The sequence below is a fragment of the Xiphophorus couchianus genome, chromosome 10 (assembly GCF_001444195.1).
Source record: "Xiphophorus couchianus chromosome 10, X_couchianus-1.0, whole genome shotgun sequence".
NCBI lineage: Eukaryota > Metazoa > Chordata > Actinopteri > Cyprinodontiformes > Poeciliidae > Xiphophorus > Xiphophorus couchianus.
In genome coordinates this window covers 17,276,260-17,304,172 of record NC_040237.1, presented here as the reverse complement: position 1 = coordinate 17,304,172, position 27,913 = coordinate 17,276,260, and the positions used below count along the sequence as shown (strand labels likewise).

The window sequence follows — 27,913 nt, the reverse complement described above, 5'->3', positions numbered from 1 at the left end:
ACCAGTTCCAAATTAAGAACCAGCAAGATTTGGTAAATTCTGTATTCAAGGCTAAAGTCTGTTAGCTTTACCAGCCAATAACAATGTATATTTATCGGTTTTGTGCATTCAAACACTGTATCATCAGGTTCCCGTATAAGATGTTGTACAGGAGTGTATTTATGATGATTTAATGGCACGAATTATTATAAATTCCCATAAACAGTCTTTTTTCTTTTATCTACCAATTTCACATGGAAGGCAGCCATGTTGGATTTCTAAATTGGGGCTCGGGAGAAAAAAAACTACGTTTCTCACTGGGAATTCTGACTTGGAGACCTTTAGAGAAACTGAAAAACTAAATATTTTGTTATGACAGTTTTAAAATAACTGCCAAAACCATGAAAACATAAATAATATATATCTGGACAAAATGGTGTTTCACCAAAAACGTGGTATTTACTGAGATGGTAACAGTTATAAAAAGTTTGAGAATCACAGAATCAAGCAAAAGGTAAAAAGCAGATTTGATCGAATCTCAAACTATTGCTTCTGTAAATATAAATAAATAATAAATGGTTCCTACAATTCTACAGTGTTAGTACAAGACCGATGGAAAGTAGTGGTTGAAGAAGCGCTCGCTTTGGGGAACTTATGTTACCATGTTTCAGTCACAAAACAGGCACCTGAGATGTTGATGACGCTGCCTTCATTAGAAACATGAAACCTCAGTGAACGGGGAATGCTAACTGTAGGAGCTCCATCTTCATGTTCAGTTTCAAGCATGCCACAGAGTCAACCCTCCTAAGGACAGTCTCACAGAACAATGATGACATTTACTTCCTTCAGCATTTCTTTTCATCAATTTCAAGCTTGTTAGAAATGTGCAACAGTATGCTTCCTTTCATTCTTTTACTGATAGTTATTTTCTTAAAGAAGCGTCTTGCTGCTTCGAGCCCAAAGACGTCAGTTGATGGCTACGGCGCTGTTCCTACTAATGCTAAAACAGGAAATCCATGTTGAGTCAAATGTCGCTTGTCCTTGAGCCCAGGGCCAGATTGCCCAGCGTGGAGAAGAAATCCTCCATCTCCTTCTCCAGGAGACGATTCCGATTCTCGGCGTCTTCCCGCGCCCGCTCAGAGTTCCGCAGCTTGATCTCCAGCATGCGCTGCTTCTTCTTCTCTTGCTCCATCTCTTGTTCTAAACGCTCCACCTGGGCACACAGCGCTGTGCTGGACTCTTCCAATCTGAAGGGGCGCAGCACAGGACAGACAAAGGTCAGGGGCGATCGTACGAGATGATGTATCTATTCTGTATCTGTATTTGTAAGCTGACTATATAGCTTGCTAATTAAATATCTCATTTGAGACTGTGACATATCTGACTGAATGACTAAAATCTTTTTCCCTTATGACAGACCAATTTATTACTGTTGATTTTTGACTGTTTAACTTTACAAAGTCTTTGCAGTCTACACCTCCACAGTTATGGCTGCTTGTGTGATTGTTGTTCCTGTTGCCTAGGTGCTTAGGTGGATGGTCATCTCTTGGTAGGTTTGCAGTTTTGCCAAACTCTTTCCATTCACAAATTATGGCTTGAACAGTGGTCAAAGGATATTATTTTACAACTTAACCTTGTTTTAAACCTCTCCACAGCATTGTCCTTCACCTGTGGGCTGTGTTCTTTAATTTTCATAATGCTGGTTGTTTTCTAATGTTCTCTAATAAACCTCTGAAGCCAGAAACAGAACAGCTGGATTCATAAATAATATCTGCGGCGTTATACAACAGTTATACATGCTGATAAAACCAGTAAGAAAATAGTATTTTTGCTTTCCATTGTTAAAAAGATACTGCTGTCTCTACTTACTTCTGAATCCTGGTCTCATATGTTGTCCTCTGTTTCCTCAACTCCTCCTTCAGTTCCTCCACCAGAGTATTCAGGGTCAGGGTAGTCCCATCTCCGTCTTCTGTCATAATAATGGACGGCACCCCTGCCACCATGGGTACGTTTTCGCTTTCGCCGAATGCTGCGCTGCTGCTGCTGCAAAGCTCCATGGCCTCGCATCCATCCAAGTCCACACCCGGCTCCATCATCCTCCCCGCTTCCTTTTCCCTCTCAGTCTCCCTCTGGCTCTCTGTCCACTCCGTCCTCTCATCGCTATCCGCTCCACCTCCAAAGTTCTGATGTGTCTGAGGTTCTCCACTGGAGTCTGGAATGGAGATATCGCAAGAGGAGCTCGACCACGGTGTGCTGGAGACACTGGGAACGCTCCCTGTGCTGGAGGAAGACGTGACGTTGTCATAAGTGGACAGTCTCTGGGACGACCCGGTAGAGTCACGATCTCTGGCGGATCGCTCCCCTGAAGAAGTGCGGCGGTGTCCTCTCAAGGAGGACAGACCATTCATGAGCCAGTTACCTCCGCCACCGGATGGAGCACTTGTATCTGCCACTGTGGCACCTGTGGTAGTTTGCTTAGCCTGTGGCTGGGAACGGGGAGTTGAAGAACTTTTGAAAGAGTATTTCCAGGAAGGCATGGTCTTGGCTTGTTTACTTGGACTGACAACGGGCTCTCCTTTCCCCGTTGAAGGTGCCATTTTTGGTCCAGGGTTTGGGTTAGGGGTGATGGCCGCAGACAGTTTGGCGTCCAGAGATGAGGCACTGCTGTGGAGTTCTTGTTCAGTGTTGGAACCTGGACCACTCTGTAGATCCTCCTCAGATATCCACGCTCCCAGGCTGCGGTGTTGGAGCTGATGCCCCTGGGCAGGTAACTCCATTAGGGGCAAAGCAGGTCCTTCGTGCTCCCTCCCTGAGTATAACCGCTGGTGTTCCCTAATGAGGACTGTCATTAGGTGCTGGACCAGAGAAGTTCCTAGACAATGTGCATGCAAAAGGTTATTGTGATTATGCGAAAGACTAACACAAAGTAGTATGGAGTTTTCATGTTTTTCCACAATTAAAATTCTTTAAAGCATGGCTCGCATTTCTGTTCAACCCCTTTAACTCTAAAACCCTTAAATAAAACTCAGTGGAATTGCATTCAGAAAGTTTCCAGTTGAGTCGCCCTCAGTGTAATTGAGTTTCAATGCAAATTCAGCTGATCTGTGAAGATCTAGAAACCATTAATGAAATAAAAGCTTGATAAAGACCAAAGAAGACCAGCAGTGAAACCATTCACTATGCAATTATGCACTACATTGTGTTGGTGTTCAAGCATCACAGAATGTAAAGAGGTTTATGGGGTATGAAAACATTTGCGAGCCGTCGTGTATTTGGTATTCATGCCTTCCATGAGAGTAACTGGGTCCTCCATCTTGGTTCGAAGGATATTTGGTCCAAATACTGTGGCCAGGTTCTGAACGCTCATCTTGTTCTCGTTGCAGTGGGACTGAACCTCATCAAGAAACCTGAAAAAACAAAACATTCCCAAAGTTAGACTAAAAGAAACACAAATTGTTTGCCGAGGTTGCGTTGAAAGGAAGAGGACTCACTTGCATATGTACTTGAGGAGATTGTAGTTGGGCAGAGGTAGAGTGTTAACTTGTTTCCCAAGCTCCTGGATCCCCTTGGTTTAAAACAAAATATATTAGTTGTTGTGAAAGTGATGGCACCAAAACTCCTTACAATTAAACAGTGCAAACCTCCTCCTCGTCTTTGGCCAAAAGCTGTGCACAGGTTAGAAAGTCCTCATATTTGGAGAAAGGAATGACTGGTTCAGGCAGTTCTCTCAGGTACAACTTCAGCAAGGACGCCACCGTGTGGACGTCTGTGTTACTGTGAGTCAGTACATGTAAAAAGAAAGAATTATCAGAACTGTAAAAGTCACGGACACTAGATATTGGATTTCATCAACCTCCTAACCTCTACCCCTTACCTGTCAAACAAAGGCTTGTCTCCGCAGTCAAAGGCCTCTTGAAGATCTTTGACCAGATTGGCCTGTCCGGGCATCCGAAAGAGACCCTCCTCGTCCAGGCCCCTCTCTCTGATGAAGTCCACACACTGCTCTACCAACAGTGGTGCCAGCCGGGGTCCAAACTTCCTCTCAAACTGTACTGTGTCCTCCAGACGTTGGCCAAAAATTCCTGAAGATAAACATTTGAAACAGAAAGTCTGATTGCAAGAAATTGTTCGAGGCTTTGCAGTGTGGAGGGAGGTTTTATAAACCTAACAGCCTTTTAAATATTAGTTGATGTGGTTTGGAACAGGATTACTAGGATTACTGTGTCACTATAGGTAACTGGAACTATAGTCATAAGACATGTACAGTGATCAGTACACAGTCCTCCAGTATTTTGCTATTGTTTTTGTGATTTTTTTTAGCAGACAAAATGACTGATTTTGTGGTGGTTCTTTAGAAATATTTGAGATTCTGGACTATAATTTGACATCAAGTACGGATAAGGCAGAAGTGTGGTATTAGTAAGACATACTGTCACCTGCAGGTCAGAGTGAGCAGTGACTTAAACCCAATCTTTTTGACAATTTTTGTGGAAAATGTGCAGTAAACTCACAATTATGCATTGTCACGGAAAAATGTGGGTATCTGCTTATTTTGCATGAATTTCCCTTATCGGAGAATGATGAAAAACTGGTGGGACTGGTTACAGTAGACAGCGATTCAAAAGGTCTTTTCTTGAATGTGGAACAAGGGGATTCACTCTGGTGGGTGGCCACAACCCTAACCTGCAAATAGCTGAAATCCGTGAACACTTGACACCCCACCAAATGCTTATATCTAATTATACATTAATACGCACAGTGTGAAACCGTCTTATCTATGTATTTCCTTATTTCTGCTCTTGGGAGTACAGTCAGTCAGTAACACATACACCACATGCACCAGCCAACAGCGTGTCCAGACAGAACTCTTGTCTAGCTATTTCACCTTCCCATCCTCATTGGATGTTTTTGTGCCATTATTTTCAAATTATATATACAGTATGTATATATATATTTTTTGCTATATTTGATAGTGTAATATTTAAACATTTAAATATTGTAATATAGAATAATATTTAAACAATAAATAGTGGTAGCATTGTGAATTTATCTCTCAAACATATTTGAAAGTCTAAATGCATATACATGTTTTTTGTGCATATGAGTGTAATGCATCCTATCTATCTGTCTGTCTATACATATGCATAATAATCATTATGATCGTAATGTCCTATTTATGTTGCTTATTTCTAGATATAATAGTTCATGGTGAAATTAAAATAGATAAATGCTTGATCATAATGCAATAACAATATGAAAGTGACTTTAAAATGATACATTAAGACAAAATGTTGTTAGAATAAATGTTAGATCAATACAATTCACCCCCAACTTTAGTCCTTACTAACTTAATAATTAGTTAAGCACTATTTATTTAACTTAATACTTAATAAAAACATAAATATACTTAGCATAAACCAGCTATTCTGGCAGCGCAGGTGTATTGAATTAGCAACTAATTACTGTCTGACTGGCTGCAGCAGTCACAGCTGGCTGACAGCTCGCAGTAATCGTGGTACTTCACCATGCAGGAGCTGCACGGCAGCAGAGAGCGTCTTTCATACATCCCACAGCCGCATTTCACTCCGTTAATCCATCCCGTGTTTGGCATTTCACTATGGGGAACCAGGGGATTAATCCTTCATTTCCAAACTCCAGAACCGAATCAAGTAAGCCGAGGCAAACTAGACGACTGCAGCACAGCAGAAGAACACGTGGAGGTCAATGCGTTGTTGACCTCAGCTCCGAGAGCTGGCGACAGGTCTATTCTGGACTGTGAACCGAGACGAGACAGACACACACACACACGCCCACGCCCACACACCTCTCCAGGACCCGTGAATCTGAGATGGCGGCTGGAAACATAACCGAGCCACATACAGAACCGAGTTTATTATCTCCATTGATGTAATTGTTGCTAATTTCCTCACACTGTCACAGTTTAGGGTTATGTTTCTTTTTCCTTGTAAGATTTGAGCTAACTGGCTCAAGCAAGACGTTGCTAAGCTAATGCTACAAAGCTGGCTAATATGGTTACCTTTTTTAAAATATATTTCTGCTGTAGTTTTACCCGTTGTTAAATACTTCTTTTCAGTTTTATACTCTAAGCAATACAGTGGATATACAAAAAAAAAGTTTGAAAGTAGTTTAATAATGTACAAGTTAAAGAAGCTTCTGCTTGAGACAGAATGACAAATATAACAAGTCTGCCAGTGATGTCATCCACGATATTATTGGTAAGTTACTCCATATTTATGCCACTATTAATATAGTTGCTGTGGTAACATAAGACACTGGTGTTCAGCTGCGCCTTGGTCCTCTATACAGTCAGACATGTCTGGATATGTTTCTATCCTCTGAAGTTAACTAATCTGGGATGTGAAGCTAATTATTAACATCAGACTAGTTGGTTCCTGCATCAAACCAACCATCATTCAAACCAAAACCAGTCACACACCAACAGGTTCCCCTCAGCTGAGGGCAGAAACAAAATAGAAGCTCCCTGTGATCTAATTTAGTCTATATTGGAACTTTCCTGGAATAGATAGACTGGATCATGTTTGTGAAGATGTTGCTGGCTAGGAACTGGACAGAGCGGCTATATCATCTAACTTGACACAGATAAGCTAAAGGTCAGGTATGATGTTGGCATTTCCAACATCAGGTATGATGTTGGCATTAAAATCTTGTTTCAAATGCATTTTGTAGATTTTTGGAGCCTGTGTGGCCGACAGAAAATCAACATTTTCCCCACTTTTGGAGGTCAGTCTTCAGACTTTATAAGCATTGTTTTTTTTTAACATCTCTGTGATTCTGAAGAATGTTGGTCTTCATCTTCCCTACATAAACCATATCTTTTCCATGTGTTTTTGGTTGAAGCTTGAGTTTACCTCCGCCAAATGGCGCCCAGATGACCCGCCGTATGGCCTTGACCCAGTCGTCCATGTCGGTCTGCGAGCTTGCCATGAGCAGGAAGGATTCATGGCTAATCGGGGCACGGTCCTTCTCTCCCGTTCCACCTGGCGAGGGACAAAGACGAGGAGTTGAGAGAGGAGTACAGGTGACTGAACATGCGAGACACGTATGACATAGTAATGGGAATGAAACGGTGTGGGAAGTTTAAACTAAAGCATCTCGAATTAGTTTGAAAGGAAGTTAATACGTCAAATATGCAGAATAAGACGTGGCGAAAAAGACATTATTATTATTATAGACAATGTCTACTGTTTATTGGCAATGTGTTCACATGAGAAATGCTGACCTTCATGTAAAGATGTGGGCTAGCTGCCGGCATCAGAGTATAGCAAAGTTGAACTCCTTACTGGTGTGAAAGTCTTTACCCTCCTTCCGGATTACCTTTTCTTATTTTGTATTTTTGACACACTGCAGTGTTTCAAATCATCAAACCAATTTTAGTCCAATGTCACAAGTAAACTCAAAATGCAGTATTTAAATGAAGATGATTATGAAGGCAGAAAAATAAAAAGTTACATGGTTCTGTGAGGAAAAAGTAATTGACCTCTAAACCACTAATCTTGGAGGAATTGTTCTAATTCAGCCACAATCTATCCACCTCGGCTTATGTGTTATTGTTTGCTATAATGTTATACAATCAAACAATTTTTACACTATTTTTATTACTTTTGGAGTTATGCAAAATTCTCTCAAACCATCTGTTTTCTAAAGGTGAACAAAGATGCATTACATCCATCTCGCCACTAGATGGCTCCATCAGTTCTGCTCAAAGTGCTTGACCTAATCCTGAGCAGCTTGTTTTAGCTAAAATATCAGCACATAAACACACTGATACACTGCATATAAAGACACAAAATCTGGGGGGGAAAAAAGAAACATAATTAAGATTGCTATAAGGTAATACTGCTAAATAAGAAATTCTATGAAAAGAAAAAATCAGAATGAAGCAAGAAATAAAAAAATAACTTTTTAAAATCTTTTTAGCACGCACTTGAGTAATTCAGAGAATGTCTCTGTTTTCTTGTTTGGAGCCATTAGTGTCGGGCGGTGGTGTTGCCACAGTCATTGTTGTCACAGTCATTTAACCAAATTTAAACAGCAGTTCAATGGAAGCTGAGGGCCATTGTCACCCAGCTTTTTAAAGTCACACTCTCATGATGAGCAGGGCGGCACCGTATGACCGTACCAACCAGGAGAACAGGAATATAATCTAGCTTCATTCAGGAACACAAGGTTTACAAATTATCAACACGGAAATCAAATGAATGATTCAATCTGCCCGAGCAAACTCAGTTATCAAAAAAGACGAGGAGTCTGGATGCATCTCATCCTGTATCTCCAGTGATACACACTTGTGGTGTTTTGCTCTTTTACTGAAATGCTGTAAGGATACACAACATCCATGATATTTCACATATTTTCCCCAAAGCTTTCTGGACCATCGAGATGTGTTTTTGTTTTGCCAAGCAGGAGATGGGCTTTGTGCTCGTGTTGGTCAGCAACAGCAGAGTAGTGAACAACAAAACGAAAGTAAAGATGTTCAGTGTGAACAGTACCTAAACTGACAGGGGACTAAACAGTGAATTGGGAATGAAATAATTTCTTCTAACAATTAATAAGAAATCAAGTCAAGGAATACAAGTACTTCCCCAAAAAAGTCTCTTACGTATTTGTCACTCATTTCAGAAAGCTTAGCTTATATTTTGTAAATATTCATTTCACAAAGTGAAACCATTTGGTCTTGTAATTTTGATAACTATGGCTTGCATATTAAGGAGACCCCAAATTCAGTGTCTTGGAAAAACATATAAATAAAAAGGATGTATATTCATGCACTCTGTTCTTGGCTGAGGCTACTTTTGCTGCAATTACTGCGTCAATGTGACGTGGCATGGAGATCAGCCTGTGGCACTGCGCAGCTGTAATGGAAACCCTGTTTGATGCTGCCTTCAGTTCTCTACCTTTGTTGGGTCTGGCGTCTCTCATATTCCTCTTAACAACCCACAGATTTTCTATGGGGTTAAAGGTCAGGAGAGTTTGTTGGCCAATCAAGAACAGGAACACTGTGGTCTTATAAGCAGCTTTTGGCAGTGTGGGCAGGTGCCAAGTCCTGCTGGACTGCATGTTGGGAGAGGAGAACATGAAGTATTCTTCTAACATGTCCTAGTAGATGGCTGTGTTGACTGTGGAGTTCACACTGAAGTTTAGATGTAGTTGGAAATATCAGAAAAGATTAAATTATGTCTGCAAATGGAAGGATGAAAAGTGAAATAATAAAGGTACAGAACTGTACCTTGTGGAATGACACGGATTACGGAGAATGACTTGTTGTGATGGAAAGTTTTATCGGGAAGATAAGAGCCAGAGATGCCCACCAGTACTTTTAACCTGCTCAGTGAATTTGAACACTTGAGCAGCAGTAGGGTGTATGTGTGTTTTGGTGAGTAGGGAACCACAGCTGTAGATGTAGATCTATCTTGGTCCACCAGACCTGGTGCTACTTTCACCTGTGGTGGTGCTGCACCAACAACTACTGACGGAAGGGAGACAAAAACCTCTGAAGAAGACACCGAGCGCAACTTCCTTCTTTACAAAATCTAAACAAAAGTGGAGTGGTGTCGGATTTTAGAGGTTGTAGGCTTTCTCTTTTGTCTTTGGCAAAAGACCGCATGCCTTTTCTCTCGTGTATTTGCCTTGGTTGTATTTACCCAGAATGCCCTACACTAGTGTTTCTAAATGGGGGCGTTCAGAGGACAGTAGGGGGTGCTGCGATTTCTTTGGGGGGGTTTTGCGCGAAGGTTAACTTTACCCCTTATAAGCACAACAATAGCCATTTAGACTTTGAGCTACTTGCTAAAAACTGAGGTGTGCAACTGTGGCAGCTCTTCTTCTCTTCAGTGTTTCTGTTAGCTTCTTGGCGCAGCTCTGTGTTCCTGCTACTGGTAGCTTCACCGCATCAGTTAAGTGTTACACCGGCTAACGGCCTTCCTGTGATTCACTTCTCTGGTTTTCTGTCTGGTTTTCAAATATCTTATGTCCTATTGAGGGTTTTTATACATGTGGTTTGGCAGTGATGTAGTTGTGTCAAAGCAGCAACTTGTATTGAAAAGTGTTTTAATGTTCATCTGGATGATGCACGCTTCCATGGAAGGACAACGGAATATCGCTCTTATAAACATGTAATGACTAAAATCACGATACCCTCACTGTGTACCCCTCAGAAAAATGAACCCATTTAAATAAGAAAAAAATCCTCCCATGAGTGGAAGGCATTATTATGCCAAAATAGGCATTTTTTGGCATGATTATTTAGTGTGCTCACTATAGAGTGCATTCATTTTATAGAGTTAACATCGGTGCTGTAAGTGGTCTGGTATGCAACGGCTGTGCCAGCACTTCGAAATCTCACTTATCAGTTTACTGGGATTTTTTCCGTCGTCGTAACAGGTATGTCAGTCTGCCTTTCCCCATCAATTTGCTCCCTGACAGCTCTGCACCGTTTAAAAAAAAGAGAGAAAAAAAAGACGCACACATTGAGCAAAACTCAGAAACAGGAACAAACTGGATGTGAATCAGGATATGAAAACAGAGAGTCTGATCCTGATTCATGCTGAACAGTGAAAAATCAAGAGCTTAAATGAGGGCAGATCAGATGATGAGGCAGCACAGCAGGTGAATGGCATGATGAGGGAAGATGGCATGTCAATATAAAGGGGACGCAAACTAATAAAAAGAGGGAAACTAAAGAGGACATGGCAAACAAAGAAAAGATCAAACTAATCAAAGGAAACTAAGTGGAAATGTACAAAGAACAAAATGCAAGAACAAACTAAGAAACTAAATACAAAGGAATAAACCTATATGGCAAGGCCTTTTGAGCAATAATTAATACAGGATACTATATGGCAAGAACAAACAGACACTACTTTCAGATAAAAGATAATATTATTGAAGTGCCTGGTTTTGTTGAGACCATATCTAGTTCTTAGAATAAATGTATTTTACAGACCATAACAGTAAGAAACTTATCACTTGTGCTTTTAATTAGATTTTATTTTTATAGATTTATTTCTTCAGTATTATTTTTCATGTCTGTGTTAATGTCATGATGCTAAGTGACTCCATGACACTTCCAATTTGACACATTGGGATTTGATTAAGTATCAGCTTTGTTTTTTGCAATTTCTGTACAGTAAAACTATTAATCTATAAATGAATAGACAGTTTTATTGAAATTAACATCCATGGTTCTGTCCCATTTGTATGACATTAAAAGGACCTAAACTTTTGTTCTTAAAGCTCTGGTTTGCACAGTAAATGCCATGTGGATTACATTTTATGGATGATACACTGATGTCCCATTCTCCTGAAGGCAGCACAGAGCTGCACCACCAGAAACGGACAGAAACACTGAAGAGAAGAAAAGTTCTGATTAATACAGTTGCAATTTTACTGTTGCAGAGCAAAGTAAGTTTGAAAATTGTTCAAAGCTGGAATTGTACATTTTCCATCTGCTCATTTTATGCAAGATTTAACAAAGAACATCAGAAAATGGCACAGAACAAGAATTTTTTTCCACTCTGATTGGCTGCTGATAGGCGTACCAATTTTAAATTGAATGTCCATTGCATTTTTCTTAGACACCTTTAAAAATGATGATACATTTTTGATGATAAATGCAGAAACTATGAAAATCAAGACAGCAACAATAATGATAGTAATATTAATCATGAAATAATATTTGGTGCAAGTAGCCGACATCTTCTTTGATGTGGGCGGTAAGGCACCTGGATGATAGATAGGGGGCGCTGGCCCAAAAAAGGTTGAGAACCACTGCCCTATGCTGTAGCCTGCTTCCTGCTTTCCTAGTCTGCTTCTTACTTTTAGACTAGTATTCGCCCTGCTTGGCATCCACATGCATTCATACTGCACTAGAGTTTACGTCAACCGAATTGAGATGTAGGTTTGTAGGCAGAACAGAGTTCACTCCTTTTGGTCCTCTTCAGAGTTTGTGCTTTTACCCCTCCCCAAGTGAACCGGACTTTCTAAGCAAACAAACTAGAGTTCAATTAAAGCAGATTAAGCAGGGTTGATGTGAATGCACCCTTAATGTCATAACATCTTCTTGCCTAAGAAGATGTACATATACCTCCTTTTTGTGGTATATTGGTTGGACCATTCCTTGCATGTAGAAAGAAACTTTTGAGTTAAGTCACCAAATGGAAGTTAGGGTTGGGGGTTCTGTCTTTTGGAGGAACTGGCTGACTTGGACCAGGTCCTGAGGGACCTGAGTGAAATATGTAAGCTATGTATGCTAAAGTACAAAAAAAAGCTCAAACTTTTATCGCCACAGTTTTTTCTTTCTTTCCACAAAAGATGCCTGAGAGAAAGCTATTGCCATCGTAAGCGGCACATTTCACTCATGTACATTATGCTTAAGTCTTCCTCAAATGTTTAAATCCCAGAAGTAAAATGAGCCCCAAATGACTGCCTAACTCAAAACACAAAAACAGTTTGTTCCGATTCTGCTGTAAATCTTAGCCTCTAGCAGTCTCAAAGCCACTCGGGTCTCCACTTCACTGTCTGCCACACTTGTAAAAACTCTCCAGCATCTGTTTCCTGTTACCTTGGAGATGTTGTTTTTTCAGTCTGTCCGGCTTGCAGCAGACCGGCCCCATGTCTCAGGCTGCAGTGGGGAGAGGCTTGGGCCTAGGGCTCCGGCATGAAGAGGCAGCTCCTCCAACAACACGGGCTCCTTCTGGAAGCCGATCGGCACGCAGGTAGGTGTGCCGGTGGCCAGAACCTCCCGCTGAGGCATACTCAACTCTGGTAGAAACTGAAACCGTCAGACGAGCCCTGCTTCCTACACCTCAGTCTTTTCATGCTCTCTTTTCTTCCGTTGCTCTCTCACTCAGCAGTGCCGGCAGCAGGTCTGTACTCTCAGCCCCCCTGGGGAGAGGCAAATCCCCGAGGAGGGGTGGAACAAGTTTTTCTCTCTGTCTCTTTAGAGTGTCTGTGAGGAGTAACTGGGAGATGGGCTGTCCTCTAAGCTTTGTCAGACAAACTCATACCCACTCACACACAGGGAAAACCTATAAAGCCAGTCAAGCTCCATGAACACAGGCAACTCTGAAAGTGTTTCTCAAGTCCAACTGGATCTAATCTTTGGAAACAATGAAAGCATTTATCATACAATAGCTTGGTCATTGCTTTCTTGTGCAGTTCCATTCTATTCTCATCTCCCTTTGGTGCTCCATCTGGGCTTTCTTCCATTGACCTGGATTTCTCCAGCAGAATTTCAACCTGACCAATCAGCAATGCTGTCAATGAGGACGTAGATTTTCTGCGGCGTTTTAGAAATGTAGTCTTCCTGTAGTTGGCAATGTAGGTGGGGGAGGTTAAAGAAGCCATCCGGTTGGCCACGTCTCCAAATATTGAATTAACATCCATCTCGTTTGACTTGGCACTTCTCTCTTCACAGTGGAGGTTGGTTGTTTACAGTGCAGGCAATTTCCGGTAAGCTTCAAAGCATTGAACTGGAGCATTACCTACAAAACCTTTCTGGTTTTGACCCAAACGTTAGTGATTGGGTAAAATTTTAAACTTCAGCACAGTCCACACCTACAGCAAACAATCGTTTCTCCAAAACCAAGAGCCCAAAAGCTGAACTGTGGCACATTCCATTTCCAGAATCAGAAAGAAATTTTAAAATGTCAGAGTAAGCATTAGAACATAGAACATAGAGCTGCTTTTTACCAGGCTAGTCATACAACACGTCAATTGAAGAACTTTGTGGAAAACCTCGGCTGCTCGGCAAATAAAACCAACACTGCATACCACCTGAATGGATAGCATTAGCAATAAATACCTAATAGTAAATTGCATTGCTGCATTAGCACTATTGCAGTAGCTTATTGTGCTAATTCTAGCACTACTTTAAATGGACCCAGTCATTTTCCAATTGTTGCTGATTTCTTTTCCACAAAAATGATAGAAAAAGCTATTCCCTCTTGTGTCTATTGCAAGTCTTATGGCTGGTGAGCTAGCACTGATTTTTAAATTTAAGATACCAATTGGATAAACTGCAAATGATGATTAAAAGGTGCAAGTTGCTGGAATTTTTTTTTTACTAGGAAGGCTTCAAGAAACTGTTAGATTCCTATTTGAAAGTTGATCAGGCTTTATCAGTTTACCCCCAAATCAATACTTTTTCCAATCGGAGAATGTGCCGCACTAAGCATTACCATTTGACAGTAACAAAAACACTCCTTGGTGATGCAGTTATTGATTCAGGGCTCACAATTTCCAGAATCTGAGAGGAATTTTAAAATGTCTGAGTAAGCCAGGCATGGGAGGATTGATTTAAAAGGTAACCGTTTTGTGTCTTGTAACAACATGTCTACAGTTTAAGCAGGTTGCAATTGAGAGCAACGCCTCAGTGGAACACAAGATAACTAAATGAAGTGCAGCCAATATGCTCTGTTATATCCGTTTGTGCTTTCAATGTGTTTATCCCACATTCTGGATTTGAAAATGTGGCTTTTATTGTTTTGAATAATTTGATTGATCATTGAATGCATTAAAATACACAGTTTAAAATCATAAGAGTGTTGATGACAAACACTAGATTGCCATGAACATATGCCAGTGATGGTTCTTTTCAGACAAGAAGTTAAACCATATTAATCTAATTTGGTAGCTTCCAAGGTTAAATGTAAATCTCAGAATCAGTTGTAAATGTTTTTGCCATTTCTCGGTATTTACATTTTATAACTCAGCTGAAGCTGACTGTGGATAATGGACAACTGCAGTTAAACTTATGATACGCAACCGTTTGTTGGTGTCAATCACCCTATTTGTCACTTTTTACCAAAATCCTAAAGAAAACATGCAAATTTCCTTTATTTCACCATAACTGCTGAACACCATGTGCAATCTAAAGCTTCAAACCTCTTCCTTTCACACAGCAGTAAGTAAGTAAAGCCTTACTGTCTGTCATTCTCAGAGGGTTAGATTGAATAAAGAGGGAGTATGGTAACCTAAGTTTCTTCCCTGTGGATCCATAAAAATCTTAAAAACACTTGCGATAACTTCCACCAGTGATAGTCCACATATCTTTTCAAAATGCTCGCCCCCAATCATGTCTTGCTTCCTCCCCCTTTCTCTTTCCACTTGACAACTTCCCTCCTCAGCTGTCTGAATTTTTGGTCAAACTCCCTGCTCTTCTCCGGGTCCAGCTGTGCAGACCTGTCAGTTTGAAGCTCATGGGGGGAATCACACCCTCCTGTAATATTGACTGGTTAGGAAGAAATACACAGACACTCGCAAACCTGTCAACTATTCTAAACACAAGAAGAGACCAACAAACAAATGCTGAAGGAAAGCATGAGGAATATATAGTTATTGACTGCGATGAGCCTTGATCTTTATATTTGGATTACAACACTTGTTAACCTCCAATTTAATAATGAAATATACAGTGGTACGGTTAGTATCACTGTTGCCTTGCAGTAAGAATGTCATGGGTTTTGAATCCATGACATTCTTACGTGGAGTTTGCGTGTTCTCAACCAAGAATCTCCAATCACCGGGTCCTGTGGTGGCGGAAGGGTAAACCACAACCCACTTATGGAGGGCTTAGTCCTCATGGCTGCTACAGGTTTGAGTCCTGGCCTAATGACCTTTGTTGCACGTCCTTCCTCTTCTCTCGTTGCCCACGGTCTTGTCAATTCACTATCAAAATAAAGGCCAATAGAGCCAAAACAAACCCCCCCCCCCAAAAAAAAACTTCTTTGCATTCACGCATATCTTGAATGCCTGTAAATCTGACACACAAGCAATATCCACAAACAGTGACGTCTATCTTTCAGTCATATATATATATATATATATATATATATATATATATATATATATATATATATATATATACTGTATATATATATCTTTGGCATTGTGCTACAAGTCTTTCATTGCCAGTGATCCTGATGAGCTATAAAAAGTGAAACTGTGAGAAATCTTAAACACAGTTGGGTGTTCCAAAACAATAATGATCTCAGATACACATCAAAACTGATTTTGGAGTCCAAAAAAAAAATCCAAAGGTCTATAATTTCTGAAGAATTGTCAAAACTCCTGCCCAGTTTATAGTAGGAACTACAATAATTCTGCATAGTAAAGCTTTTTGCTGGTCTGAAGACGCGTACAAGCAACGGTCAAGGGTTCTCTGTCAGTTGGTGTGTGAAGCATGACCGCTCTCCTACGCCTCTGAAATCTAAAGTCTCACAGCAGCTAAAAGAGGTGGAGGGTGAGGTGCTTTTTTTTTTCTTTTCAAGCTAGACAATCTTCTGCCACCTTGAAATTGACTGTCACTTTGTCAGTCCCTGTTGTTGTTGCGCAACACCCCCCCCCTCCTTTCTGTCTCTACTCTCTCACTCTCGTACTTCCTCTTCTGAGAGGGGAGATGTGCTACCAGCTCTCCGTCTAACGGGTACGTTGAGTTTCCTAAATCTGCTGGGATTTACCCTGTCCAGAACTGAAGTAAACTCTGTTTAAGCTGGTTTCGAGAAACGATTCGCCTGGTTATCTGACGGCCTACATCCAGGTGTCCCACCCTTCTTCCCCCTGTGAATTAGCCAGACTGAGCAGCCTACAGCCAACTAGTTTCACAGAGCACACCTGTTAACGGTCGCTCGTTCTCTATTTTGCAACTTGCTCTTGTTATTGAACCAGGTAGGTTTTAGTGACTCGGGCGAGTCCCAAGGATGTTGTTTTAAATATGGGCTACCAGCAACCTAAAAACATTTTCCACTTTTTCCTCTCCAGAATCAAACATCACAGCTATTTTACAACCATCAAAGAACTTTAAGGTGACTCATTAACTGAATGTCCACAACATCTTTTAGATTTTCTTTATGCTAAATATTTTATTAGTAAGGCATTTTTGCAAGGGTCAGTACAGCTTAATTCAGTAGCAGAAATAATCAAATAAGTAAAATCAATCATCTAGTCTATCTTTCCCTACTGCTGACACTGAGAACTAAAAAAGGAACCTTAGAGCGAGACGGACGGAGTTTGGCGTTTCGAACCCCAGACCTGGCTTGATGACGAAGAAGGTGTGGCAGCAGGAGGAAGATGTTGATCGATGAAGGCCAGGATCTCCGCAGGTCCGATGAGCTTCTTCTCCGCATGGATGCTGAGGTCACACAGGACTTGGTGCTGGCAGGAAAAAAGGCACCAGTTCTTCTTCCTTGTCTTTGTCTTCATCTTTGTCTTTGGGGTCAGAACCCAGCCGATGAGAGAAGTGCGATTCGAAGCCACAGATTGTGGGCCTGACGGGTTGGTCTCCATGTGCAGGACAGTCTCCGGCTCCGTGGCTCCGGCTCTTCTTCAGCTGCAGAGTTCTTTGTCCATCTCGATCTTGGCTCAAAGCTGCCCGGAGGATCCAACAAAAGGTTCCTCTTTTGCACCCACCTTATATAGGGTTCATCTGTCTGCTTAGACAGATGATCTCATATCCGTCACTGTCTTAAGAGACATCATGTCATGATGTCTGTGCCAATGTCTCAGGGCTGCTCAACCTCCTGTTTCCTTATAAGGTGCTGATCATCTCTGCTCTCCTGTTAGTTCCCCTGTTTCCCTTAGCCTGTCACCTTTCACCTACCATCTACCTCCAACATATCAGTGATGTTTAATTGCAGTTTTACAACCTTTTACACCATTTCAAGTTCAATGTCAAAATCACATTTATATCACATTTATTTTCTTTAGCTTCTCTGATTTAGCATTCATTTATAATTTTATAACCATAACTTATATCACATTTATTTTCTTCAGCTTCTCTGATCTATCATTCATTTATGATTTTATAACCATAACTTATTAGTTACTCTTATTATGATCTTAATGTGAGTTATTACAGATGTTTTTTCTGAAAAGAAACCAAGAATAATCCATGATTCTAATTATTTAATACCAAAGTTACAGTTACTTGTTTTTCTTGTAAGTGTTCTCACAAATATAAGTGTAAGTATTATTACAAGTAAATCAATATTAATATAAGTATTTTACTTTGAATCTTATCAAATTACTCAAAATGTTTAGATTTAATTTTTTAAAACTTTCATGCTTTAAAATAGTCTCAGCTATTTTTATAAATCTGCAGGCTGGAAACTTCCTCTTTTTCCAGGAAACCTGCTTTTCCTGTTTAATGACTCTCTCTGACTGACTGTGATTTCTTATGATTAGATAGAAAAAAAGTAGAATTAAAGCAAAGTTTGCATGAGACAAAAACAACACACACAACTAGATTTATTTTATTGACACTTAAGTCTACTGTTGGGCCTTGATATCACTTGAGTGATTCATTTTAAAGATAACTTTATTTATTATTACTGTTAAACTAAAATCTCCAGCATGGGGAAGTGGGATGAGCTCGGATTTTCTTGACACTGTGGTAAATGATTCAAGAGTGTGAGAAGAGAGGAAAGTGACTAGAGAAACGGCGCCCTCTGCTGGATGAATATTTGGATATTAGGAGTGAGCTTGGAAAAAGTGGAGTCGAATGGCGTTTTGTGAGACTGGTGCATTAAATCAAAGAGGACAAAGATGAGTAAGAAGGAAGGTATCGGTTCTCACCTGGTACGATCTCAAAGAGGTGCCTGCCTGGTTCGTCTGGGTTGGCCGTGAGCTCATTGACCTGACATCCCTGTAGGGGTATAAAGCCCTGAGACACACAGGGAAATTCAGTTAAATAACTGTGTCAAAGTGAAGTACATCTTTACTTTAAGACACTCTTTTATTTCTATCCCTTGTGTTTTTTAAAATAATTTTATTTAATCATCCATCAACAACAGGTCATTGACCACATGAGAAAAGCAAACATGGCATTTTGTTTTTGTTCCATCCCGTACTTCTCCCCATCCATCCATACCTAGTTGCAAACAATAGAAACAACAAAATAAAGAAAAATATAAAAAGGTAAAAAAAAAAAAAAACAATACACGATAAAAACAACAATAATTATACAGCTGAGAAAAAAAAGAAAACACAAGTATGAAAAACCAAAAGACTAAGACAGAACTCAAAAACGTGGAGTGGACAGCCTGTAAACAAGCGTTCACACAAGCATGCATCCCTTGTGTTTTAACCTGCATTCATTTTGGATTTTTCCAACATGTGTAGATCTACGTTCTTTAGAAAAATATTTCCTCCTCTGCTTTCTCTTTCTTCTCCTTTTCTTATGTAACACCTCTTAAGCTTAGCCACTTCTGTGATTGAACCAGAACCAACACAGATTATCAGAATACATTATCCAGATCAATATCCATTTAGCCTCCAAGACGCAGGGGCCAAGAAAGCTGCAAAAAGATGCCAGCCTCTGCAGGTCACCCCCCACCCCCGTTAATCTCTTCACTGGCACCCTCCATCAAACGGTGTGCAGAGTCTGCCAAAACCGCTTCAGCCAGAAGGGCTGGGCTGTCGCCAGCATTAGTTGCTATGGAAACAAATGGAAGGGGCGGAAGGGGGGGTTCTGGATTGATGGGGCTCAGGGGCATGGCAGGATGAATATCCCACGGGAGCTGTGTGCTCAGAATAACACGGGTAGTAGCTGGCTGAAGATGAATGGGTAGAGGAATAAAGGCAACTCGTAACTTGAGAACACAAATCAAACAGTTGATTGTGCTGACTGATGGGAGACTCATTTTAGCCAATGCTTTTGAAATTGTGTGTAAGTGTGCAAGCTCATGAGAAGCTGCAGCCCAGTTAAGCGTGGTGAGTTCATAAATCTGTGTTTTTCCTAGAAGCATACCAGGGGGGAAGAAATACTTCCTCAAACAGTTCAGCTATGCATTGTTATGAACACATGTTTTAGCATCCCAACAGTCATTTCTGTGCAAGTATCCATCCATCCATTATCAAACATGCTTATCCCTAGAGGGGTTGTGAGGGGTGCTGATGTCCATCACAGGGCAACACAGAGACGATAATGCACACACTCACACCTAAGGAGAAATTAGAGAGATCAGTCAACCTGAAAGTCATGTTTTTGGACTGTGGAAGAAAGCCAGAGTACCCAGGGAGAACCCACGCATGCACATGGAGAACATGAAAACTCCATGCAGAAAGACCCCGGGCCGGGATTCGAGCCCAGGATCTTCTTGCTGCAATGCAACAGTACTAAATAAGATAAGACGACTACAAGACGATCGTGATGATCTTGACATCTGAACATATTGTTAAAAACATTTAGCAATAAAGAGAGGCCATAAAAGCTTCTCTGGCCTCATCACTTTAAAATAATCTTGTATCTGAGGGTGGGCTGTGTTTTGTGTTCATTAATGGCAGTTCCCATCATCCATTGTCTGATAACCAGAGTCCATTTTCCCTGTAGTGGATTTATCTCTGCATGATGAAAGGGAGGAGAAAACCTGTCTAGATCCCCCCTCAGTATCGGCTTTCCTGATGCCAATTATCACATCCTTTTATCTCTTTAGGGGGTAGTCTTGTTCGGTTTCCGAGATTAGTCTTCTCACCCCCACAAAGACACAACCAACTCCACTCTAGCCTTTGGATTCCCAATCGATTAGAAGAGGAGGGGGTGTAAAAAGGGTAGACTGACAGTCACATATTAGGTTTTTAGGGGGAGGTGATTGTGTGTGCGTGTGTGTGTGTGTGTGTGAGGTTGCAGCTAAATCCATTGGGAGTTTCAAATCAATTCAGGGTGAATGAGTATTGGCAAGATCTGATTGAAGAACGGACTGTCAAGGCCTTCAGTCACTGTGTGGGTGGGAGGATGATAATGGCACTAAAGGGTAGGACTGCTTTAAATGAGCAGTAGTCATGCAGAGTGAAGATCAGGATCGATATGAGTTCAGAGTTTGGCAAGATTGTATAAGGTGATTATCACATGCATTTAAAGGAATGCGTGCGTTCTCCTGGGTTACATGATCGTCAAATCACGGGTGTTCCATTCTCTCACTCTCTCATTGGGAAAATATGAGTCAGCATCTGGGCGCAATAGTAAAGAAATTCCCACTGGAAGGATTTTCACTGTAGTAGTAAAGCTTTTTGCTTACAGAATGTCCTTATTTCAATGTTTGGGTTACATTCCTTGGAGATTCTTGTCTGTGGTGACCGGATGGCAACATGAAACTGCTGCAGTTTTACTGCCTACACACCCATGATGCACATCAAACGTTTCACTACATCCCAAAGATGATTCATTGGATTGAGATCTATTGAGGTGTGTGTTACACTGACAGAATTCCCTTCTCTTTCTGCCCTTCCTACTGTCCAGCTACTGTTGAATAAAGACCGCTGGTGCAATAAAAAAAAAATCTCAGCTATTGATACCAACTTGCTGACTTGGGTATTGGTGGTGGTGGTGGTAATTTTTCCTCCAGTCACTTTGGTACTTTGCATCTCATTCAAAATACTTTGAAGTGTTAGAACGGTATGACAGAATTTTGACTGTTTTTAAAACTGTAACCTTTGAAATGCTTGGCAATCGTCATACAGAGAACCCTCCAATAGTGTAAAGTTTAACATGGAATGCTTTTGTGAAACAAAATACTTCATCTTTAACCATCACTTGTATACTTTCAAATGACCTTTTGTTTTTCCACGTTAATCCATGAGCATGTTTGTGTAATATACCAAGTGTATACAGGTTGTGAGTTTTATTGACCTAAGCCCCTGATATGTCTGAAACATTACCTGTGGTTTGGTTTCTTCTTCATCTTTGTAGAAGTAGAGCTGATCTGAGCGCAGCACAAACCAGCGTAGCTGCCAGTTCTTCATGATGCTGCGTTGCTTTTTCAGCCATCCGGCCTTCAGGGCCCCCTCCTGGAGGCTGGGGGAGGCTGGCCTGCACGGGCCTCGCGACACCTCGCCCATCACCATGCTCTTCGACCTGGCTGCAAACAAGCAAAAGCCACACATACGAGATGTTTTTATATAAAGACATAGGGCAGATTTGTTATTCCTTCAGTTTATTGCCTCGCGTATTTTCTGCTTCCAAACACGGCAAATTGGATTTTATCTCCCTGTTCTGTAATCTTTATACACACTTGCTCTGCAGTTCCTCAGACATGACCACTTACAACCGTCTGCCCCAGGCTGCTAGTTCTCCTGTCTGAACGAGGATTGGGACTGCAGACATAAATACTGTAACAATAGAGCAGACACAACAGAGAAGAGAAGAAATGTACACACAGCCGTTCCACACAGCCTCAAGTGACGGGAATGCCCCACTTCAATTTCAGAGGTCCTTGGAAGAGATTGTTTTGCTCTACACCCCAGCAGAGCAGCAGATAATAGGACCACATGGGACTGGCTGACTGATTTTGAGCAAACGTGTGAAACCTGAGCTCAGGCCAGGACGGGTTTAAAAGGCAGAGCAGCTATTGAGCTGTGGCGCTGCTCAGATTGATCTCTGTTAAATAGTAGATTAATATGGTTTAAAAATGTCACTTTTTAAAAAGACACTTTTATATAGCTGCAATTAGGCCTGCAGCTATAGGCTAATCATCAGAATAATTGATTACAAAAATAATTGAGTAATCAGATAAAAAAAATTTGCACTTCAGGTTTTTCATTTAGTCACAAGTCTTTTGTATGCAATATTTTTAAAGGCATTAAAATATGCAAATAAACAGTTCAATTAATGAATAAATAAGCAAATAAGCGCTGTATTGCTTAAAATACAAAAAATGAACACTTTATCATTTGTAGAAAAGGATGAATCCAAAGCTTAAAAACAAAATCCTAACATTACCAGCGACGGTGAACATCAACATGGACTTAAAGGATGCTGGGGACAAAAGAAGCTCCTGCTCCAAAACAAACACTTTTAATCCTAAATAAGGCCTGTAGACGATCGAAATGCCTTCTGGAAAATCTACGTGTCAAACATGTTGGTGGAGCTTCATGCTGTTTTGCAACCAGAGTGATCATTTGAATTGTTGTATTGTCCTGTTGGGCGTTACAGTTGTACCCAAAACCTTGTTGATTCCAACATAAGTGTTTGGATGAGGAAAAGAATCTTCAGTAACTCAACATTTTGCATCAAATTCTTGTTTTTAGCATTAGTAGCAGATCAAAGATATTGATTGATTTATTAGAACTTCTACAGCTCAATTGTGCAGAAAGCCTCCTTGGTGGTCCACTCTCAAACCACGCGCGCACACCCCCACACACACACACACGCCTGCACACGCACACTCTTGGACGTGATCAATTTTCAGATGTCGCTAAAGCAACGGGTGGAAGAATAGGAAGGGAAAAAAAATCAATATTTATCCTTTTTAATGACTCTCCTTCCTACCTCCAGCATATGTTTAAACCTTAACAGGCATGACTTGTCAGTTTAGAGCTAATCAGAGTGCCGACTCAAAAGGTTGTTGGTGTAATAAGCTGGTGCATTTGCAACACTGGAATTATTTACGGAATAATTAAACAGCTTAAACTGGACTCAGAAATATAATAGACAAAATAATAGAACGGTCTTAGCACTGGTAACCAAAGTAGTGTCAGTTTTCTATTTAAATTAAGCTCAATGCAGTCTAGTAGTAATCTTTGCCCACTGTTAAATAATCAATTGTTACTATGGCAACCTCTAGTGAGGCAGTGATGATTAATGTACTAGAGGAAGCTACCGGATACCTTCTCTTTATAATGGGAGTGTAATCTCTGTAATATTTAGTCTCTCATTTTACATCTGATATGCTAATTGTAAGGCCAGTATTATTATAGTTAGCTTTCCCCAATGGAATAGCATTGTGTTATTTCTTAGGAACATAGAAGACCTAAATACTTTCTCAGAGCCTTACAGAAATATTCTTTTTTTTCACTTGTTCCAACCTTAATGTATTTTTTTTTTTTTTTGGCAAATTAAAGGGATTGGCACAAAAGTAAATGTGAAACAGCAACACGGGTCAGGGATGCCGCTCTTAGCAGCACAGCTTCGAGTGGGTTAGAAAGTCGTCTCAGTGAATTGGAATTAGCTTTGGGACTGTTTGATGTTGCTTGTGTCTAATATTTGTGGATGTACCAGAAACGCACAAATACAAGGGTTCTGCCCAGAACCTTTGTACGTAAAAAAAAAAAAAAAAAGTGATTAATTGCCTTACAATTTTTAACTCATTTAAATTAATGTAATTAATAAAAACTAATCCAATACAGTCCCACCCATGATTTGAATATTTTTAAAAAAATTGATTTTCAGTAACTCAAGTCAATAAGTGTGGTATAGATTAATTACACGCATACACACGCATGCGCACGCCTACACACCAAATGCCAGTCACACTTATGGTTTCAGATTATTTGAATAAAGTGGAAAACCATGAAACGTTTTGCTTCAATTTTACAATTAGTCATTATACAATTATTTCTGTTGATATATCACAAAGTCCTGTTAAGGTAAAAACATTTTTTGTCCTGCTAGAAATGGGTCTGGACACCTGCACTGTTCGTGAATACAACAGTCAGTAAATTAACAATTCTTAATATCTTAATTGATATAATGCTTGAAAAATTGAGACAGGAACATGTCATGTCATTTAAGAAACCAATAGGAATTTTGTTTAACACTTAAATAAAATTGGCAACAAAGAGAAGCACAAGTCTTGCGTCCTCTTTGCTGAAACGAATAAATAAAACTTAACAGTTCCCCCAAAATAGTGTAAGTTTGTGGAGAAAAAGTTCAAATGAATGCTGTCCCCTTACCAAGAAATTTCCCCTATAATTCCAGCCTTACCGACATCTTTATTCTTCCCTCTCTGCATTGTCACGCTCCGTTTCTCCTACTTAAAATTTAATTACTTTCCCTTCTTATGCTCAGCCACTCGGGTCCCTTCAAAGCCCCCTTAAGAGCCCATCAACTTCTCTAGCAGCACCATTTTTAAGCATTCCTTGCCAAACATTCTTGGATTATAGGCAAACTCTCATTGGCCAACTGTTTTTAAATATGCAAATAAATAAATGTTGCGTTTTTATGAGAACAGTGTCACTTATAAGCATAATAAAGCAGGTTTCATTCTTTGCTGTTGCTAATTTACATTTAAATGGGTTTTGTCTTTCCACGGCGGCTCATAGTACAGTAGACAGCACCAGTCCCTGTATAGTAGTGTTTATGAAATGATTCCCCATTGCCTCGGCTCTTGATAATTGCATTCCAAGTTAGATGGAGGAGCATTTCACTCCAATAAAAACAAATAATCAGCCAAGACATAAAAAAATACACCAAAGCATACCTGAGCAACTTGATTGTTACCAAGACACTGGAGCTAAACTGCATGAACATAATGTGGGGTCCATACTTATTGGCAGCTCCGATAAAGTTAAAAGAAAACTTTAAATTAAATGAATCTTTTACCAGATGAGTTGAATCTCACTTTAAAAAACTTTTAGGCACCTGGTTGCTGTTATATTTCCAAAATGTCTCATTTGCCAATCGTCCAGAGTTCTAGGTCCTCTCTAAAGCATGCTGCTAATTGGTATACTCCAAAAGTCTTGTGTAGGATTTAGATCAGAGGAGTGAGAAGACATTTTTTTTCCTCTGGTGAACCATTCCTGTGTTTTGGACCATTTTCTTGCCGAAAGACCCAGTGATGGTTTTTAACTTTTCTGGTTGAATGTTGCTGGAAAGCCTAAGCTTATGATGCTGTCATACTGTTTTCTGTTTTGGCTTGTATCTATTACATGGGCCTGAATGGTGGGAATTGGAGGGAATTTGGTGGAACACAGTCCTCACATCTTTGAAGTATGTGTGATGCTTTTGAATCACGTCACTCTGAATAGTGCATGTGTACTGGGATAAAGGTCGTGCAATTCAATGTTTTACAGCACTGGACAGAACATGTTACCATGACTTAGCAGAATTTTTTATTTTTTTTACTTTTTATTTAAGTCAAGTCTAAGTCAAGTTCAAATTCTTCGTAACTCAAAATCTAATTCAAATCTGAAACATGAGACACCATCTCTATTTTCTGATGCCCATTTTCTGCAAAAGTATTTTTTTCATATACGTTTTTGTTATCTAGATACATCTGTTGCTCAAAGGCTCTTTTTTAAATGCCTAAACAAATATCTATAGTTCTTAGCTTACATTGCTGTCCTGCTGCCGGAACCTTAAAATTAGCAAATGGATCTTTAGGACAGTTTTCTTATCAAAACCATTTCATTACCATGTTTGAATACATGGTCCACACATGCTGAGACAGAGTAAAACAAGCACTATTAAACTTTCAGCCATATTCCCTTACTATGACTGCTACCTTTCCCACCCCAATCATCCCATCCATTTATCTCCCCTTCATTGTTTCATCTCGCCTCACCCTCCCAGGATCCACACAAAATACCTCCTTTGTTCAACACGTGAGCCGCGCAGATCATAGCCCGAGTGGAACATACTGGATGATTCACCCCTGAGTCACAACAACTAATTCGTAATTCTGCATGTTTGTGTGTGCCAAGCCTGACTGCCCACTGCACAAATTTGGACCTTCTATGCAGAGTGATTCAGACCTTCCTCGGGTTTTGGGTGGAACTGCTCTGTGGTTACTTCTGCAACAATGAACTACAACTCTGAAAGGGAGGCGCTTTTATTGTAAGACCAGCTTTTGGGCACAATCACTGCAATTCTTTGAAACATGTCCTCAACAGAAAATTAAGGATGGGTCGAGTCAGACAAAGGCTCTGCTTCATCCCGGACTGTTTGCAGATGTACTTTCTCTAGGCCTAGATTTGCCCTCCCAGGAGTAATTTATGCATATGTGCAATGATTTTTTTTCAGGGTTTGTAATTTTAGGTAGGGAGCGCAACATCCAGGAATAACAGATGAACTCTTCCAAAATAGTGTGTGAAGACCAACGGAGGCAAAACCTCCACTAAAACCCTGAAGGTGTGATCTGATGTTTAGCATAAAGATGTTGCAGCAGCAGATCCTTTAAGTCCAATGAAAGAGGGTAGATTAATGCCCCCAGTTTTACTCTGCATTGCACAGTAATCTGCTCAGAGGCTGACAGTATTCACATCAAACTGTTTTGTGTGCCACACCGAGCTGTTGAGGTTGAGAGTAGGCACAGTCACAAGGACTGCAACAAGACTGCTGCGCTAAGAGGCTGCAGTTGTCTTGGTGAAGAAGAAACGGTGCAACCAGCTCATAAAACTTACTAGTACTGTTCTGATTATGGAAAATGAAGAAATTTGTCAAGAAATTTAGGCAGTCCGTACCAAACCGTCGGCTGAAGGTGTGCACGGAATCTGTAAGGCACACAGTACACTTGAGTTTGTGGGGGTCTTAAGGATCACACATTTCATAACTGCACTGGCAGTCTACGTTATTGGTCAAATAAACTAAAGCTAACTGAATAAAGGCCTTGGCCTGTCACAATGAGCAAAAAATCTATTAATTGCATGATAAATTACAACGAGCTTAATAATTGTCTTAATAATTTCTACCAAAAGCTGGATGATAAAAGTCTTCAGTCTGGTGCTTTGGTCTCGACTACCCCTTTATTTTGAAGGACAATATTTGTTTAGAGACTTCATAATTCATTCTATTGTTTCTATTTTATTCATATTTTGATATTTAAAATATCTTCCAGTTCCAGTATTAAGTGTTCATTACAATTTAAAGTTTACTGATCTTTGAGCGCTTGTTCTTGCATTATTATGCTATTACATCATATAACTTGAAACATTAACTCAAAACAGCCTTTGTCATTTATCCAGCCCATCCTTGCATGGGTTGTGCTTGACCTCTGCGCTACCATAGCATCCCCACATGACATTTTTAATGGCTCGTTTTCCCACAAATGCATTTCTCAAATCTAAAACTGATTTTGGGTCAGTTTAAGTTGCAAGATGGGGAGCCATGGACTGGACTTGCTTGTCCAGTACCTACCAAAAATGTTTGATTGATTTTGATCAACACTTCATTGTTGTACTGTTC

At 40.3% G+C, this 27,913-nt stretch overlaps 1 protein-coding gene across 2 annotated transcripts in view; it reads right to left on the bottom strand.

Moving 5' to 3' along the window:
• Positions 1–418: 418 nt before the first annotated feature.
• The window catches only part of arhgap22b (Rho GTPase activating protein 22b), a 32,851-nt gene continuing 5,356 nt past the window's right edge, over positions 419–27,913 (bottom strand). Inside the window, exons 2-10 of one of the 2 annotated variants that reach the window (XM_028029081.1) lie at positions 21,673–21,872; positions 18,592–18,679; positions 6,870–6,998; positions 3,854–4,061; positions 3,621–3,753; positions 3,471–3,544; positions 3,265–3,386; positions 1,849–2,851; positions 419–1,226 (exon numbers count right to left, since the gene is read on the bottom strand). In XM_028029081.1, coding sequence (XP_027884882.1) covers positions 1,004–1,226; positions 1,849–2,851; positions 3,265–3,386; positions 3,471–3,544; positions 3,621–3,753; positions 3,854–4,061; positions 6,870–6,998; positions 18,592–18,679; positions 21,673–21,872 — 2,180 coding nt within the window. In that variant the 3' untranslated portion in view covers positions 419–1,003. Of the gene's footprint in view, positions 1,227–1,848; positions 2,852–3,264; positions 3,387–3,470; positions 3,545–3,620; positions 3,754–3,853; positions 4,062–6,869; positions 6,999–12,580; positions 12,975–18,591; positions 18,680–21,672; positions 21,873–27,913 lie in introns of those variants that run through there. The other variant, XM_028029082.1, reaches the window with a different exon arrangement.